At 36.6% G+C, this 18,498-nt stretch overlaps 1 protein-coding gene across 1 annotated transcript in view; it reads right to left on the bottom strand.

Annotated features, from left to right (window-relative positions):
* Positions 1–4,748: 4,748 nt before the first annotated feature.
* The window catches only part of MUC19 (mucin 19, oligomeric), a 134,553-nt gene continuing 120,803 nt past the window's right edge, over positions 4,749–18,498 (bottom strand). The window contains 13 exon segments of the mRNA XM_064491235.1: positions 4,749–5,105; positions 5,794–5,902; positions 6,553–6,588; positions 7,489–7,603; positions 9,167–9,204; positions 9,556–9,718; positions 9,803–9,834; positions 11,667–11,696; positions 13,210–13,263; positions 13,435–13,479; positions 13,965–14,018; positions 15,725–15,778; positions 15,881–15,949. Of these exon segments, the coding sequence (XP_064347305.1) occupies positions 4,925–5,105; positions 5,794–5,902; positions 6,553–6,588; positions 7,489–7,603; positions 9,167–9,204; positions 9,556–9,718; positions 9,803–9,834; positions 11,667–11,696; positions 13,210–13,263; positions 13,435–13,479; positions 13,965–14,018; positions 15,725–15,778; positions 15,881–15,949 (980 nt within the window). The 3' untranslated portion in view covers positions 4,749–4,924.

Below are 18,498 nucleotides of genomic sequence, written 5' to 3'. Positions count from 1 at the left end.
ATAACTAATGCAATGTAAATGCCATATAAATAGCTGCTGGCACATGGCAAATTCAAATTTTGCTTTTTGGAAATTTCTGGATCTTTTTTTAATGTTTCCCATCCAAGTTGAATCTGCAGATGCAGAAGCTGTGGATATGGAGGGCCAACTGTACCATCATTGTAACCAATGACATTAATGTCAATTCCTTAATATCACTTATGACACAAGACGTTGTTTTTCCTGTCTCAAAAATGTCTTGTTATGATTAATTTGTTCCAGTCAGGATCCAAACCACATCCATGCATTGCATTTAATTCATACAATTCCTAAGTCTCTTCTAAGAGACTTCTCCTCCGTTATAATTCTTTCTTTCTCTTTATAGTTCTTTCTCCTTCTTTATAATTCTATTTGCTGAAGAAATTGGGTCATTATTCCTTGCTTTGATTATCATCACAGTATCACTTAGCATGTTCCCACAACTGGTGGTCAGACTTAGATGCTTGATTGGATTCAGGTTTCATACTGTTAAAATTAAAAACAAAATGGAATTTAAAATTTCCTAAGCACATAAAACCATTTAAGCCAGGTAATAAAACTAAATCTAGCTTATTTCATGAACATAAGCATAAGTTAATTTAGATTATTTCTTGGATGTGCCTCTGATAATCATAGTCATAGAAGATAGTCATCTTCCTAAAAATGGTATGAGATAATCAATTTTAAAATCCTCTGCCATATGGATTCCACATATAAGTTGTATCATATGGTACTTCTCTGTCCGATTTATTTCACAAAGCTTAATACTCTCCAAGTCCAAACATGTTGCGAATGGCAAAACTTAATTATTCTTATGGCTAAGTAATATTCCATTGTGTGTATATGTATATATCTATATATGTATATATGTATCATATCCGCTTTTCTACATTTGTCTGTTGATGGACACTTAGGTTTCTTTTATAGCTTCGCTATTGTAAATAATGATCCTATGAGTGTTGGGGTGCACATATCTTTCAAAATAATATTTTTGTTTCCTTCGGATTTTGTATACACAGGAGTAGAATTGCTGGATCATATGGTAGTGCTATGTTTGGTTTTTTCAAGAACCTCATATGGTTTTACAGTGGCTGCACCAATTTACATTCCCACCAACTGCACAAGGGTTCCCCTTTTCTCCACATCCGTGCCAACATTTGTTTCTGTGATAGCCATTCTGGCAGGTGTGAGGTGATATCTCATTGAGGATTTCATTTATATTTCTCTGATGATTAAAACTGCTGAGCATCCTTTCATGTGCCTGTTGGTCATCTGTATATATTCTTTGGGAAAATATCTATTCAGGTTTTCATAATCATGGTGTTTGTTTTTTTTGGTTATTGAACTTTATGGGCTGTTTATGTATTTTGGATTTTAAATCCCTGTGAGTCATATCATACTAATTATCAACTTTCTTTCCTCTCATTAATTTTATGGTAGGACCATTTGTCTTTTAAAGCTATTAAAACGGTCTCATTGGCATATAGGAAAATTTCTTATTACATACAGGAAAGGAAAAGGAGAAAAAGAGAGATAGAGGCAATGGTGGAGGATTTGCACATTTAGCTCATTTCAAAACTGTCATCAAAGATGAGAGAGCGGTAGACCCATTTCTGCATTCTTCCCCCATTCAGTTCTCAAGCCTGAATATCGCAAACAACTGATGGGCGCTAGAGAATGATGCGAACTTCCCATAAGTAATGCACGTTGGGTTCCCTATGAGCAGACTCTGAGATGGGTATTAACACACAGCAAATTCATTAAGAAATGCTCTTGGAGTCCAAATTGGGGAAAGGGAAGGAAGAAAGCAAGGCTGGGTAGAGGGAGAAGTCAAGCCATTGTGTCTTCAACAGAAGGCTCAATCACCTCCTTGGGCATTCTTAAGATGCAAGTTGAGCTGAGGGGTCCAAACCTTTCTACCGCCCCTCATCAGTCATTGTATGCTTCTCTTTTCCCCAGAAATGGGACATTACCCTGAAGGACAGGGCTTCATTCACCTTAGGCAATCCCTGAAGGAGACTGAAAGATCCAAGTGATCTGGGCTTTTTTGAGTGGTGCCAGAAGACTGTGTTTCAGCTGTAATTACTCTTTTGGTAGAACTCTCAAAATCTGGGGAAGTAAGTCTTTTCCTTCTGAAGGGGAATCTAGGCAGCGCATCACAGTATCCCTCACAATAAGTTTAATTTGATGATGACTGAAATTTTAGCTGCTCTTCTAGATGTTTCTGTTATGGAATGAAGCAGTAAGGGCCCCTGAACTTTGTTTCCAAATATTGGTTTGGAATCAACATAAGCAGCGTGTGTGAATTGTGGCTGTCACAGTTTGGGGTTTTCAATAAGTCTTTTTTCTTATTCTGTCTAGTAGCTGCTAAATGAGTGTTAGTTTATAAATTGGCCCTGTACACAGAGGGCAAGGAAAGACTGAAGAAAGAGGCAGACCACTGCAGATTGGTAGGTGGCAAGTTTTAATTAGCAAGGGACCTTACTTACAAGGTTTGTCTTGGGTGATGCAAGACAAGTGGATCTCTGCACCCACCCACCAGAATCTAAAAAGCTTATATAGTAGCCTTAATTGGATTCGATCACATATACCATCCAGAGGACCCCAATAACACCTTACTACGTCAAGCTTGGGTCCTTGTGGTAGCATCCAGTGAAGGGAAGGCAAGTGGAACACACACCCTAAGTACAGGGAAGAGGGCAAGGAGCGTTTAATTGCCCAAGTCCATCCAGAGGTCAACTGGCGGTCACATCCTCTTGATGACCTCCTTCAACAATGAGGTTCATGAATAAGGTGTCAACTGTGGCAGGAATGGAGGTGATGCACGAGTTCAGAAGCCTAAATTTCCTCCACTAAAGCCAGTTTACACACCACAATGCCAACAGTAAAGTAATCTTCTTTTGTGGCATCGCCATAGGGCGCCAGTCAGCCATCTGGTAACAAGTGGACAACTTTGATCCCTTTTTGATGGGAAGAGGACGGTGCTTGTTTTCTCTGATATAACCGGTTTTTTATTTGGATTTTCTTTCTGTGTTTAATAATGCCTTAGGAAGCGCTGCTATTGAATATTCTATTCACTACCACGAAATGATGCATAGCATTCCTTCCAACCAAAAGAAAATTGTTTCCAAATGAAAAAAGAAAGGCTGTAAGTACACATAGCATCAATGATATTACCTTGCCTTATTATTCATGGATGGTAAACCTTAAAGACTGGCCTGTTGAGAACTCCCCTCTGACACCATCTGAGGGGTACTAACTTGTGAGATTGGTGTGCGGATGACACCGTGAGCTATGTTAGATGAGTCAGAAATCAACGCATTCTCTCCCATTTGCTGAAAGTCCCTGCCAGCCATTTTGGGTCTTTTGTGACTCCAGAGCAGCCTTCCAAAGCAGAAAAGGCTGTCATTATATTGTCTGGGATGATTAATTCTACCAAGGGAAAACAGAGTTACTGCCCACAGTAGAGCTTGAGATGTCGGTGTATGTTTGACTCTGTGTTTTATCATTCCCTGGGGTAAAAGGTATTGAAAATCATCATCCATTCAAATTTTTAAGAGCTTAAATCCCTGATAATTTTGCCAACTGACTATCTCTGGTATAGACTTATAAGAAGAAAAAGCTGGAACCAGTGACGAGACGTGGAGGAAAGTCACAGGCCTTGAGATCAAATTTGAAAGTGAGGTTCTGTAATTTCCACCTGTATTTAGTTATTATTCACCTTTTGTTGGCAGTAGCCAATATACTAACATGCCAATTTTCTTCCCCTGCCATTAGGCATTTAGTGTTTGATGATGGTTAAATTTACTGATATTTCAAGTTACACAAAAAGGTGAGTAGTACATAAACGAGTTATGATAAATTGGGTTTGGGAAGGGAATTAAAGTGTTAGTTTACATATTCTACATATGTAAACAACGTTGTGCAAGGCACATTTGGAAATACATGTATAGGAAAGAAAGCTGTGTGTATGAGGCAGCAAAGTGGTAGAATGTACTGAAGATGACAGTCATGACACTGAACCTCCACTTCTTCTAGCTAACCACCTCAGTGGTATGCAAGATACAAGCAGAGGACCAAGCTAGGGAGAGTGACATTTAGTTTAGTTTTGGTCTTGCTGAAATTGTGGTGCTTACAGACTGTCCGGTTAGAGTTGTAAATTCAGAGCTGTTATCAATGTGTCTGTAACTCAGAGAAGAGATCGGGGCTGGAGATACACTGGAAATCCTCAGGGTATAAACACATCTACTTATGTTGATGAAATTGTCCAAGGAGCCACAGTAAAATGAGAAGAAGGAACAGGGTACAACTTTGGAGAACAGACTTACAGGTCTGGCAAAAGTGGAGGTGTCCACAAAATGCAGGAGCGCTGATTTTTAAAAAATGGCGTCACAGAAATAGCAAGAGAAAAATGTTGCAAGAAAGGAAGAGAATGAAAATGATATTAGATCCTATGAAAGAATTATAAGGCGGCCACGGGTGTCCTAAGGAAGGGGGGGGTGCTGTCATAAAACAGAAGGGATGATGCAACTGGGGTGAAAAGCGGAAAAAGAGAAGAAAATGTACATTTTCATAAACGTAGCACTGAAGTGAAGGGACAAAAGAGGATGCTGGCCTCCCCCACACAGAGAGTGTACCGGAGAGCCATGATATGATTCAGTTTCTCCTCGACCTGCAGAATTCTCATTGCTACCAAATAAATACATGTGCTCACTGATTGCGTGCAAAGCTGTACTTGTTTATTTACTTTTGGATCCAGCAGACAGGAGAACAAAATGCCTTATAATGACAGCCCACTTTCTGAGTGAGATGCCAATGTCTCGTCACTCTCACGATTTGGTGATTATTCTTCGTCACTTATAAAGTAAATGCCCAGCCTGTTACAACTGGAAAGGTAATGCTGTTGTTAACTGACTATCGAGGTCTGAGACTGGCATGGGTCTACACAGGAGCAGGTGGTGATGTGCCTGTATCTGTAAACTGTTTCACTGCCGTCAGGACAATCAAGGGCAATTTCTCTGTACTCGTAGTTTTCTTCTCGGCAGCAAAGGCACGAATTTTCCAGCTGAAACATATCATAGTTGTACCTAAAAGGAAAGAAAATCGGTAAGAAATACTTTTCGAATGCCTGCTGAAATAAATTGACATCAGTGCTCAAATTCTAATTGTCGAAGTGATTTAGCAAGTCTTCCAAATAGTTTATTCTTTTCCTACACCTTACATTTCCTCCTTTACCATAAACTTCTGATGTGGACTTGTGATCATTGGTATGTAAGACCAAGAGAAAAAAGAAGCAAAGAAGTCCAAAATGGAGATTTAGAATCTCATAGAGTATTATGGTGCAAAACAATAAACAAAATAATTTTTAAAACATACAACATAATATCAAATTATTATTCTCCATATATTAATCTATATGCAAAAGTGTACAAAAGAAAAACATATACTATATGTTATATGTTATATCTAAAATGCAAGTGATATTTACACACAGCACTTTTAAGCAAGAGTATTGGCTTAAGCATTCTCTGCAATCACGGTATGAAAATAAACACTTGCCCCAAATGTATTTTGTTTGACTTATTTAGAACACTACTTCAAAATAATCACTATTTAAAATGTTCATTTTATTTTGCAAATGTTAATATTTGGTGTTAATCAGGTCCTGAGCATTAGCTTTCAGGTAAACACTCATCCATGTAATGTTTTAAAAGCTTAATTTACTCCGTAATGTTACAAAACTAATGCACGGTACACATTCAAAGAAAAACTTACGTGAGAGTCTTTTTGCATTCCCCTACGCATTTTGCCATTTCAACTTTTTTCTTGCAACCATTGTAGTTAACAGTCACATTCACGGGAGAAGATGTACACTTAGTATTACCTAAAACAAAATGGATAAAAGAATCAGAAATGAGGTTTAACATTAACAGTTGCTAAGTCTCAGTTTCCTTAACAGTGAAGCAGAGAAATATTCCACAATGTTATCAAAGGGATTAACTATCTCAGCACCAGCTCAAGGTACCTGATCAATGCTTAGTAAATGTTATCTTAATATTATTTTTATTATTACTTTCATAGGAGAAGGAGAAAGAAAAAAAAGAGGAGGAGGGGGAGGGGGAGGAAGGAGGAGAGAAGAAAGAGAGTGGAGGGAAGAAAAGACAGAGAAGGATGGTTGCTTTCGACATCCATTTTCTCACTGCTGGTCACTCTCATGATCTAATACACCAATTTAGGACATAACCTGCTGCTGTTAGGAGAGCAAACTAAATTTTTTCCATGAAAATTAAATTTCCTCCCTTGTAAACATCACTGGCTTTTACTGGGAAGAATATTGTAACCAGCATGATTAAGTAACGCTAATACATTATGTACGAATGTCAGCTGTTATTTCATGCATATGGGTTAGATTACCTGTTCTGTTAAAAACACAGGAGATTTCCTAGTAATGAGCTGCCACTTTGTTTTAAAGAAACACTAAATTTTCACCAACAGGTTACATGTCCTCTAGATGTGGAGGTTAATTTTACTTACATGTATAGCAACATTTCTTTGAATCATAGACTCTGTCTTCCTATAGGGGTAAGAAAAAAAGAAAAAGACTGAAAAAACCTGTATTTTTCTACAAATAAACAATTGTTAGCTTATTGAAATAGCATCACAAAAGGGAAAATAGAACAGATAAACATCCAGTAAGCATGGATGGGAGGACATAGTAATAAAAATGAAACTATCTATACAAAAAATTTTCAACTGTGAGTAGAAAGGGAAAAACAAATTTTTCTTTAAAATAAAATGCAAAAAATTTAAAAACACCTCTCTCTTATTTTAATTGAAAAATACTTTAATAATGAGATTACTACGAGACACTGTAAGCTTCTCACAAGGCAGGGTTTTTACTTTACACATTATTATAGTCTCGAAGCTATCAATGTCTCAAAGTAAAAAATCAACAAATGTTGATGGAATTGGAGTTCTAAAATAAAACTTTAAATGATATTGTCAATTATATCTTCAGAAAGAAAAGACAGTTAAGTTTAAACCTCTCTTAATAATTTAAACTTAACTATTCATGAATATAAACTCTTCACTATAATTTAGGGGATTAAAAATGAAGACTGTGGCACAAAGAGAGATCTGAACAGTACACATTTATGTGATTAGGTTAAAATTGTATTTTTTACAGAAAATGATTAACGTGAATCCATGAACCCTGAAAAATTAGTATTTTGTGTTCGTTTAAAACTAGCAAAATGTTTTCTACAGTAACTTACTTCTAGAATAGCATTAGATTAAGTTTTATATAGACTGCAGATACATATCTGATATGAAAAGTATAGTTGGCAATAAAAGGTGGAGATTTAGTTCCACTGTCCAGGTACCAACTTTTCCAAATGAAAAAGAAGCCAGGTTGTGTTTATATTATAACATCAGAAGTGATTCTTGTTGATCGTGATGCAAGAAGATGACTTACCTCTGCACACCAGGTCTGCTTCGGGCAGTCTTGGACCACTGCAGTCAAACCAGTGTTGAGGCAAGTGTAGGAGACACATGGGTTGTTGGGGTCATCAAATGAATCACCAACCTGGGAGGTAGGGAGAGAGAGACAAAATGATTATTCATTTTGATTTCCCTTTTAGGTTAACAATGAAATCTATAAAAATTTTTCAAATTCATGATGCTTAGTGAATTTCCAGAGGTGCTTTCAGCCATTAGATTAATATTTAAGAAAAGATGGATTAAAGTCTTCTCTGTCTATGAATAAATCAGTTCTTCCATTGCAACCAGGGAATGTGTCAAGATTCTCAATCCTCAAATTAAGATTCATCTATAGTGGCTCTATTTTATTTTTCAAGGATTTTAAAGGCAAGTCCTACAAGATATCTTCAATCTTTGCTTGTGCTCCTATGCTTTTAAAGCTCTCTAGATTGCTTTATAATTAATTTATGTTCAAAATTCAAACACCAGTTTGGAAAATTCTATTTATATCAGGGCCTCACACCACAAAATGAACTTTCTGGTAAACTGAAATTTTCTTATTTCAACTATTTTGCATATAAATGATTAGAGGTAAAACTTCCCTTTGTTCTTTAAACATCATCATATTTTATGTTTAAAAAACTGCCATAGATTCTCAAGTCAGATCATCTTTGGAAACTACAAATTAAGACGCCCAGATAGGTATGTGAGTATAATACATGAGTTATCAAATTAAACTATTATTAAATTACAGGCTCTGTTTTATGTATCTCTTAACACACCACATATTTTATCTTAGATTTAGATTTTTTTTAGTTTTTTCCTGATTTTTTTTCCTTTAGAAGATGTACAGCTTATATTTTCTATTAATCTCAAAAAACCCACAAATTTTAAAATGCTAGGTTAGTGCTGAGAGTACAAGCCAGCAGACTGTGGTTTTTTTTTTTTTAATTACTGAAGTATAGTCAGTTTACAATGTTGTGTTAATTTCTAGTGATTCAGATATATATATATATATTCCTTGCCATATTCTTTTTCATTATAGACTATTACAAGGTGCTGAATATAGTTCCCTGTGTTAATACAGTAGGACCTTGTTGTTTATCTATTTTACATACTGTAGTTAGTATCTGCATAGATTTAGATTTTTTATATTTAATGTCACCAGTTCAAGTTTATTAATATCAATTTGAGAACCATCTGATTTCTGTGGCTTCCTGATACTTCTTCTAAAAAGCTAAATTTCTTTTCAGTATGCCAAATCCAGCCCTGAATATACTGTGTTGCTGTATCACCAATAACGGAGTTCTAGTCCTTTGGGTTTTCTTATTTGATTTCTGACAGTTTGGCCATCTGATCTTTCGGGTTATAATTGCAGTTTAACTCTGTTCATGGATTTGAATGTTACAGACTGTGTGTCTTCCATCTGGTGAGACTCATGGGAAATTTTGTTCGGAAGCTCCGTTGCTAGGTTAATGATCAAGTATATTGTTCCCCTTTGAAGCAAGCTACGGTAGATGTTACATTTGACCTTTCTTTTGGAATGAATACGGAAAAAAATAGATTCTACTCCACCGTTACCTATGACTTTTTTATAAAAGTTGAAAGATCCTACATTTATTCATAATTATATTAACAAAAGTATATTTAAAAGTAGAAATGACCTTACCTCATAGTCGGTATTGTTAAATAAACATGTTCTTGGTTCTGAAAAATAAATACATATTTCATCCTAAGATAAGCATAATTATTTGTTATTTACAAAGCAGAAATTGTACATGAGATCATATTTATCAACCAATAAGGAAACATTATGTTTCTTCCTATAACACCAATATCTTTTTTTAATCCAGTGATTATATTCATAATGATTAATACTGGGTTTCCCTTACTCCAAAGTTTCTAGTAAGTTTCAAGAAGGCAAGTAGTGATTTTGTTTTATTTATCACACCCATCAAGCATTTGATCCATATTAGTAGCTCCATAAGAATCTCTTGGAAATCTGAACAAGTAAACAACTATTCAATTCAATTCAAACCGTGCATTATGAATACACACCACAGTATCCGATTTCACAGCAGGTATCATTATCTTTGAACTTTACAAGCCTCTCTTCCGCTTTACATGTCGGTAGAGAAGGGCATTCCTTGAGCGTACAGTCTACAGCATTCTCATTGGTACAGGTGCACTGGTGGCAGTTGGCAGTCCATATGTCTCCAGGCTACAAATACAAGCCAGGTTTAGACTTCTACTCAAATACAGGAATGGCAGCAAATGTGGCTTAAAGTAGAAGCTGTGTACTTACAGACTTCTCTTCTCCCAGTGGGCCATGACAAACTGTTTAACATGAAATGACAAATGTGAATCAAATCTGGCAAAATATAACTGTTATTGTAGATAACCGCCAGGTGAGCAATACTGAATTGGCACTAGGATTTCAGAAATACAGAATTGTGAAAGATTGTTAGGCACCTTCAGGTGGATAAGTGACATCCACCTACTTTGAGGAAACTGTTTCTAACAAGTATACAAATATTTCCTATTTTTACAATCTCCAGCAAAGGATAATTCTGGATCTCTCCTGGCAGTAGCCAACAGATCTTACGGCTACTGTTTTACTTATCATTTTACTTTCTGACTTCTGCCTCCATAATCCTACAAGTCAGTCACCGACTGAGTCTACATAATTACCAGTCCCAAGGACTCTGTTTCTCAGTTTCCCAAGTTCTTTATGATAGCTGACATTTTTAAATCTTGAAAATATTCTTCCTTCAGATTCAACACTGAAATCCCTCTCTTTATCAGCAGCTCCTTCTCCTCTCTTTCATTTTGTCTCTATCCTTTCCTCTGATACCTCCCCCCATCTTTACAGCATCTACTGTAATATCAAATAGTTGACAGTCTAACTTCTGCTCCAGTCCAGACAGCTCTGGTGAGCTGTGGCCCCACATCTCCTTCAGCCTAATGAACAGCATCCCTGCAGATCTATGAGAACCTCAACCTCAATGTGCACAAAACAGATTGTATCATCTTGCCTCTAAAAAGTTTTTCATCTAAACTGCCTACCTCCTATTAAGGACTGAACTATTCTTGCAATTACTTAAGCTTAAAACTTAGACGTCATCTTGATTGCTTCCATTCCATCATTTGGCATTCAAATCTACTGCAAAATCTCGTATCCTTATCCTCATCTGAATCCCTTCCTTTCCTGATTTTACATGTTACAGCACTACTCCAGGACCTTCTCATTTTTGATCTTTCATAATCTAGCACGTTCAGGGATGGGATGACTCTGACTCAGACATCTTCTTGGTCCAGCCAACTCCCTACGCCACAGGTAGAATCGTTTTCCTAAAGCCTACATCTTATCTCATCATTTCTTTGATTAAAAATTTCTGATATCCCATAGAGTCTTGTAAAATAAATACCTTATTTTTGCATTCTAGCTTCTGAGATTGCCATAAAGTGTCTTCAATATATCATCTCAACCTTATTTCTCTTATTTACATATTCTGGACTAGTCTACATACTGTTCTCAAATTCCTATTCCAGAATCCTTCCAGAGTACAAAATACATGTAACATATGTGACACATAACATGTACTCTCTATATAACACATACTTCATATTTTTTGCTGGGAGATTTATTTTCAGCCTTATATAAAAATTGCCTGTTTCTTTGAAAATCTCCCTTCTTCCACTATATTGTAAGATCAGAGAATAATTTTTTGAGGTGGGGTTACTTTTGTCACTTTCTGCAAAGCACATCACATTGGCTTGATAAATCTTACAGGAATGCAAAGTCCACTAAAATTATTGAGCTCTGGTTGCCTCTAGAATTATCTAGTTTAAATAATACTATCCAGTGGCAATATTTTGATCAAAATATCATATAGTTACATGAAACACTTTATTTAGTAGATAAATTCTATTTTGACTAAGTGACAAGATGCATTTGTTTGGTTTGGTTTTATTAGTTTGTGTGTGAGAAAACAGACTATCATTCACTATTTATTTGGTGAATAAAATCTAAATTCATCCACTTCAAGTTTTTCTATTCTGTAACGCTTCCACAGTTGTGACTTTCATCAGCATGAGCTCTGAAATGTAATTTACAAGAAAAAAACATTAATGTAGAAGGATTGATTTTTGAGTGGAAGTATTCTCACCTGGAGGTGGTGGAAGTGATTCTGGACATCCTGTGTGAAAACAGATACCTCATATTAGTCTTTAAAGTTCTTGGAAAAGTTTTGGAGTCAATATAGTTGTCTAATTGCTAAAAATAATTGGTTACATGGCTACATTGCTAGTCTTACAAACATATTCCCATCAATCTTCCCCTTCTACTCCTCATGGCATTCGATATTCCACCATTAGAGAGTGTTTCCTTTGGATCTCAAATTTTAACCGGAGAGAAATATGAGAATCAAAAGAAGTAAGAATTGAGGTAAACTTCTCTTACTTCAAAATTTCTTGGAAGGCAGTTCTGATAAATGGACAATAAGATACACAATCAAACAAGGAAAAGGACAATTAAGCACAGGAAACATATAAGTATTATTAGTTACCTGGTTTTTAATCCTTTAATCCTTTAACAATTTCTATCCTTTTTGTCTTCTTACAATATTTTAATCTTGTTCTATCTCCACTCCGACCAAATGCTTTAAACTGCTTATATTTTTTGAGTCTTCACATACCACAAAGTTTGGTCAACTCAACAATCCACTCATAAATTCCAAATTCTATTCCCAAACTGCTAAAAGTCAGATGAATATTTCTATTCTATCTACCAAGCAGAAGGCTGTCCTAGAAGCAACAGAATATTTGAGAGGAACTTAAAAGTTTCTTCACATAAAGGATCCTAACAACTACTAGGTATAGAAAAACAGAAAAAAAATTAATTAAAGATGTGGAAATTTGGGGGATAAAATGTTTCTCTTTACCAAGGGAGACTAGGATAATTTCCAATTATAAATGCTTAGCAAGAGTAGCAGAAACCAACCACAAGAGATAGAAATGATCTATATGCATAAATACAGCAGAAAATCATCCCCACCCAGGATTCCAAGAGTTCACTCATGAAATATACAACAAGAAGAAAAAAATATAATCTCATAATAACCACATGGCTATCAGAATAATTTCTCTAAGACCTATCTGATCATAGTATTCTCTTCACAAAATCCTTAAGGAGATCCCATTTATTATAAAGATAAAGTCTCATTTAAGTTTGGAAATAAGGTCCTTCATAAACATTCTTCTGCTTACCTTCCTAATCTCATTTCTTCCCTGAACCCCCTACAGACATAACCAATATCTGATAGATTCCTGAAGTCACTCATGCCGTCTGTCTTTTTCAAGTACTGTTTGGCAGGAATTCCATCCTCACCCTAGTCAGTATTAAACTCAATCATCTCTTCTCTGATGGCTTCACTCAACACTACCAACTAGTAAGTAGAAATTAACACTTTACTCTCACTGCAGTCCCGGGAACATAATTGTTGCACACGTGTTTGAGTAGCATTAAATACAATTTTTTGATGTTACCTGTGCCCATAATAATCTCTCCTCCCCCAACATATACAAAGTGAAAAAAAATGGCAAGGGCTGTATTTTATTGATGTTTTCACTATTAGTGTCTGCCACAGAGTCTAGCACATAGAAGATACTGAAGAGTTGAAGAAGTAACGAAAAAATTAGGACTCTCCCCACACTGATCTGTTTTATTTTCAGTTTCTTGATCTCCTGTTGCTACTACAGTGGTTTCTGGGGAGAAACAAAAGGATGGTGCCGTCAGTTTACTGATTAGAATAGTATGTACACATATCAAGTCTCTGTGTGTGTACACGTACAAATGATCGCATGCATTCACGCTTAAGGAAAGCTTCCTGTGGAAGAGACAGTTCATTACAGTGCATTTGGGTCATTTCATTTTACCTGGGTAGGATACTGTGGGGCTTGTTGTTGACACTGAGATGGAGGCTGCAGAAGGAAATAAAAAAAAAATCAGGAATATTTCATACTTTCATAATGCCGTTCTCAGACGTATCAAGCTCATAACCAAAGTCTTCAGGAGAGGAGCTCTGGTCAAAGTCTAACCCAAAAATCCTAGAGGGAAAAAAAATCTCTAACTGAACTTCAAAGTCATGTTCCAAAAGGAAACTTAGGGTAATCTTCCTGGCCTCTCTCTCTTGTTTCTTTCCCACCACTTCCCTCCCCTAAACCCAACTCCTTATTTGTAAAATCTTTACAAGGTACACTGATCACTGAAGAGTTTGTGTTACTAGCATTCATCTGTTTGCATGCTAGTTCCAGAGCTCCCTTGACCACTGTGGAAGCAGAGACCACTAAGAGAGGAACAAAAGTGGAGAGAGGGGACTAGAAAAGCTAGAGTTTAACTTCAGATAAGCCGTCCTGTCTTCTGAATTGCCACCAAGCAAACTGCATTGGTTAATTATCTGACTTACCTGTGGTAGAAATTCCAGGAGCGGTGGTTGTTTCAGATGCTTCCTTGGAGGGACCTAAAATGAGTACGGAAAAAACAGTGAACTTTTTCTGGTCTCAGAAGAGCATGGTCCAAAACCATCTTCACGTAGAAGAGTCTCAAAGCACCTGAAGTGGACTAACACCCCTACTAATGCTAATTCATGCTCCTGCCGTTGAGAGGTAATGGGCACTAACTTAACAACTCCTTGCACACAGAGGAACTGAGTATTTTCCTTCATCTGTAACTTTCTCACTGTGGGTCCCCTTCTCTAAATGACAAGAACTATTTTCACACTTAACTCTTTTACTTCCTATGGCCTGGTTTCCTGGTTCTCCTGTATTAGTTTTGGGGGGGAGAGTCATGTGAGCTGTTTATATATTCTGGCTATTAGTCCTGGTAAGTCATATCATTTACAAATATTTTCTCCCGTTTAGTAGGTTGTCTTTCTGTTTTGTTGATGGTTTCCTTTGCTGGGCAAAAGCTTTTAAGTTTAATTAGGTCCTATTTGTTTATTTTTGCTTTCATTTCTTTTGACTTAGGAGACACAATCAAAAAAATATATTGCTATGTTTTATGTCAAAGAGTTCTGCCGATGTTCTCTGCTAGGACTTTTATGTTTTCAGGTCTTACATTTAAGTCTTTAATTTGCTAGAACTACCATATGATCCAACAATTCCACTCCTGAGTATGTATTAACCCCCCCATCAAAACACTAATTCAAGAAGATACATGCATCTTAACGTTCATAGCAGCAACTTTTATAGTAAACAAGACATGAGAGCAACCCAAGTGTTCATCAACAGATGCATGGATAAAGAAGGTATGGTATATGTATACATTGGGATATTACTCAGCCATAAAAAAGAATGAAATTCTGCCATTTGCAACAATGTGAATGGACTTAGAGAGTATTGTGCTTAGTGAAATAAGCCAGACAGAGAAAGACAAACACCATATACTATCTCTTGTATGTAAATAATTATCACTTATATAATAGTCATATTTTTTAGAATATAAAAAATGAAACAAACAAATGTATATAGCAAAATAGAAACAGATTCACAGATATAGAAAACAAACTAGTGGATACCAGTGGGAAGAGAGAAGGGGGAAGGGGCAAGACAGAGGTATGAGATTAAGAGATACAAACTACTGTGTATGAAATAGATAAGCAGCAATGATACATTGTGCAGCACATGGAAATATAGCCATTATTTTAAGAGCTTTAAATGGAGTATAATCTATAAAAACATTGGAGCATAATGCTTTACATCTGAAACTAATATAACATTATAAATCAACTATACTTCAATTAAAAAAAGAAAAGAGAAATAGTGCCCTGATCTCCCTGTCTCTGTGGGAAGGTAGAAGCTTAACTTCATCCGGTAAGCACCAATTAGCCAACATAGGTGGCTTACTCACACAGACACCCCTCCCCTAACATCCTCCAGTATTTTCCACGAGTTCACCTCACCCCAGCACTTAAAACTCTCCCTTTTTTTATGTCGGCAGAACTGAGTTCAAAATCTCAACCCTATTGCAACGGTCTTGACTCCTATTGTAATAACCGTAAATCATTCCCTGCCTGCTTAACTTCATCTGCTATAATTTTTCTTTTACAACTCAAGTTTGATACTCATTCACAGAGATCAATATTAGCTCTCTGAAACCCTTGGGTGTTAAAGGGGGGGGGAGAATGTTGAGCATGTTAACTTCATTTGAATCAGATATTTCCATTACCTGGGCTGGAGGTCTCTGGGACACCAGTAATTCTGCTTGGTACCACAGCAGTACCTGCAAAGGCAAGTAAGGGTGAAATCAGGACAGCTGTGCTGATGCTACAATTCCAGAGAAGGGTGTTTATTCTTCTAGGCTTAGCTACTTAGAGCCACTTACTAAATGTTGACTTGCCTGTGCTGGAACTTCCAGGAATAACTGTTGTGCCAGAGGCTACCTTAATGGTACCTGTAATAAGAAAGAAAGATTAGCCTCACAAAGCCTTTCTCACCCTAAGAAGTGTGGTATTGACAAGTGTTCCCGTTTCTCTGAAGCAATAGAAAACAATTTAATATTTTTTTCTTGCACTAAAAAGTTAAGCCTGTCATATTTTCCAACGCACTTTCTTATGACTGCTTGTCAAAGAAAATGTACGGGGAAAAGTCATCATTGCTCCATAGATCTTACTTCTCTAGATCTAGAGTCATCTAGAAACATATTAAATGAGAAAATGTCTGTCCTATATTCACATGATTTATTTGTAGTGACTTAACTCCCTGGTTTTCCAGCAAGGAAAAAAAAAAAAAGAAAAAGAAAAAACATACATTCCCCACAAATTCTGGTTGATCCTCTTTGATCTGAGATTCTGAATCCCCAAATTAGAAGGAATATAGTCTTTTGGGTCACATCCCAGTACTCCAAAATGTTGCCTTATGGATTTGACAAACCCATGTTGGCAATTGCTGAGCCCCAACTCCTCCCCTTTTCAGGCTCCTTTGCCTTTGCCCATCCTAGATAGTCCAAGAAATCATGTTTCAATTTATTTGTCTCCTCTTCTCATTCCGTATGTTCACTCTAAAGAAACCCACCAGCATCTGTAGTTTCAAATACTACTTGTAAATGAGTGACTGACAAACCCCATTCTCCAGTGCAAGCCCCTCTTCTGTGTTCTGGCTGTACTTCTCACTCCTGCTGAGCATACTAACTGGAAACCTCAGAGCATTTTAAACTCAAATTGTTAAAATCTGACCTCACCATGTCTTCCATCAGTTATCAGTTTTATTCTTTCTCCAGTATATTCCCAAGTTTAGTAGGTGGCACTTCCATCCATCCACCCAGGCACCCAAACCACACACTAGAACTCACCCAACCCTCTTCCTCTCCTGTATCCCCCACCAGCACACTGAAACAGATTTGAACTTGTCAGCACATGGCTCATTCCTTCTGATCATCCTTTTGCCTTCTATTTCCCCACATTACTGCCTATTTCAGTCTCAAATCACGCATAACCTCTAACTATCTCAAACTGGATGGCACGCCTCCACCCTTAACTTCCTTCCTATTAATTCTCTAAATTATCTAGCTAATATTCCAAAAAAGCAAATCTGTGTGTGGTAATCAATATACTAAAAAACCTTTTGATTGCACTTTATTGCCCATGGAATCATGTTTTAAATTTTTTGGTCATGACTGAATCTTATATTACAATATAATTATGGTGGAATACAAAATTGGCACGTTCTTTTTTTCTCTTATTTCAGGAACTTTGTCACAGCTTTGACATCTAGCAGTTCCAAAAAGCTTCCCAGCATCTGCTCTGATAGTGTTTTCTCAACGCCTGGGTTGTATTCTACAAAGTATACTGGGCTATAATTTCCTGAACTATTTCACATCCCCATGCTTTTTAACAGAATAGAGGAAATATTTCTTCCCATGATCATTTTCACTGAGTAAACAAAATATCTTAATGAGACTCAAAAAAAAATGCCCTAAATTTATTTTAGGCATCTTAAATTACCTGGATTGGAAACTTCTTGGTAACTGGTGACTTCATTTGATATGATAGTAGTACCAATGAAGACAAATAGGGAAATCTCTACCCCCAAAGTACTCCTGTTCTCATCAAGGTATTTACCGCCAAGAAGCTATGTCTTAATAAATATGCATCTGATGAAATCTTTAGTCCAGGAAATTCCAATACATTAAGATGACCAACTCCAACTGTCTCAAAAGGGTCTTTGAATGCAAAGTTTTATCATCTCCTGTCAGTAGCAAAATCCTACAAATAAGCAATAAAACCCCAGCAGTTGTGCAATACCATAACCGATCTGTTCCTATTCCACTCCCACTATTTAGTCCTGAAGTCATAGTCCCTGGGAGTCAAATTGAAAATTTTAATATAATTTTAAATAATTTTGAAATCTGGAAAAATGTTTTGTGTTGTCACAGTAGAAGAAATAGTCCCAAAGAAGATGGCTTTTTGCCTGACATACTAATAGAGTGCCTTTTTGGGCAACTGTGACTAACTCATGTGAGAATCTCTAGAAACAAGTATGGTGGAAAAGGCTATCCCAGTGGAATCTGAAATGGAAATGAAAAGGTGATTGAGAGAGAATGAAAGAGAGATTGTGAAATTGAGAGAAAGAGAGATCCTAGAAATAATTTTTTTTGCCCTTGGAACAGCATGGACTTGGATAAATTCACGTTTCTTATACGCATTATAAGAATGCAGAGAAAAGCAAACACCATGTTTTCCCACTGACTCTTCCATTTCCCCAAACCAACAAATGGCAAAAGTCTTAGAGGAAAGCCCTTTCTCTCTGGTTCAATGCTTTGGATAAGAGTAATATTCCTCTGCTCATTTGTCTTACTTCCTGTGACTTGGCTTCCTGGTGCTTCAAGTGGGTACTCCTTGGGTGTGTGTTCGAGGGGTATAAATTTTAAAAATTGAATTTGTTGGAACTTTGGTCATGAGGGAAAAACCCACAAGAATGGGTTTTACATGCCAGAGAAGTCCA

Source organism: Camelus dromedarius, chromosome 11 (assembly GCF_036321535.1).
Source record: "Camelus dromedarius isolate mCamDro1 chromosome 11, mCamDro1.pat, whole genome shotgun sequence".
NCBI classification, from domain to species: domain Eukaryota; kingdom Metazoa; phylum Chordata; class Mammalia; order Artiodactyla; family Camelidae; genus Camelus; species Camelus dromedarius.
Note: the sequence above shows the minus strand (reverse complement) of the source record. Positions and strands in the feature narration are given on the sequence as shown.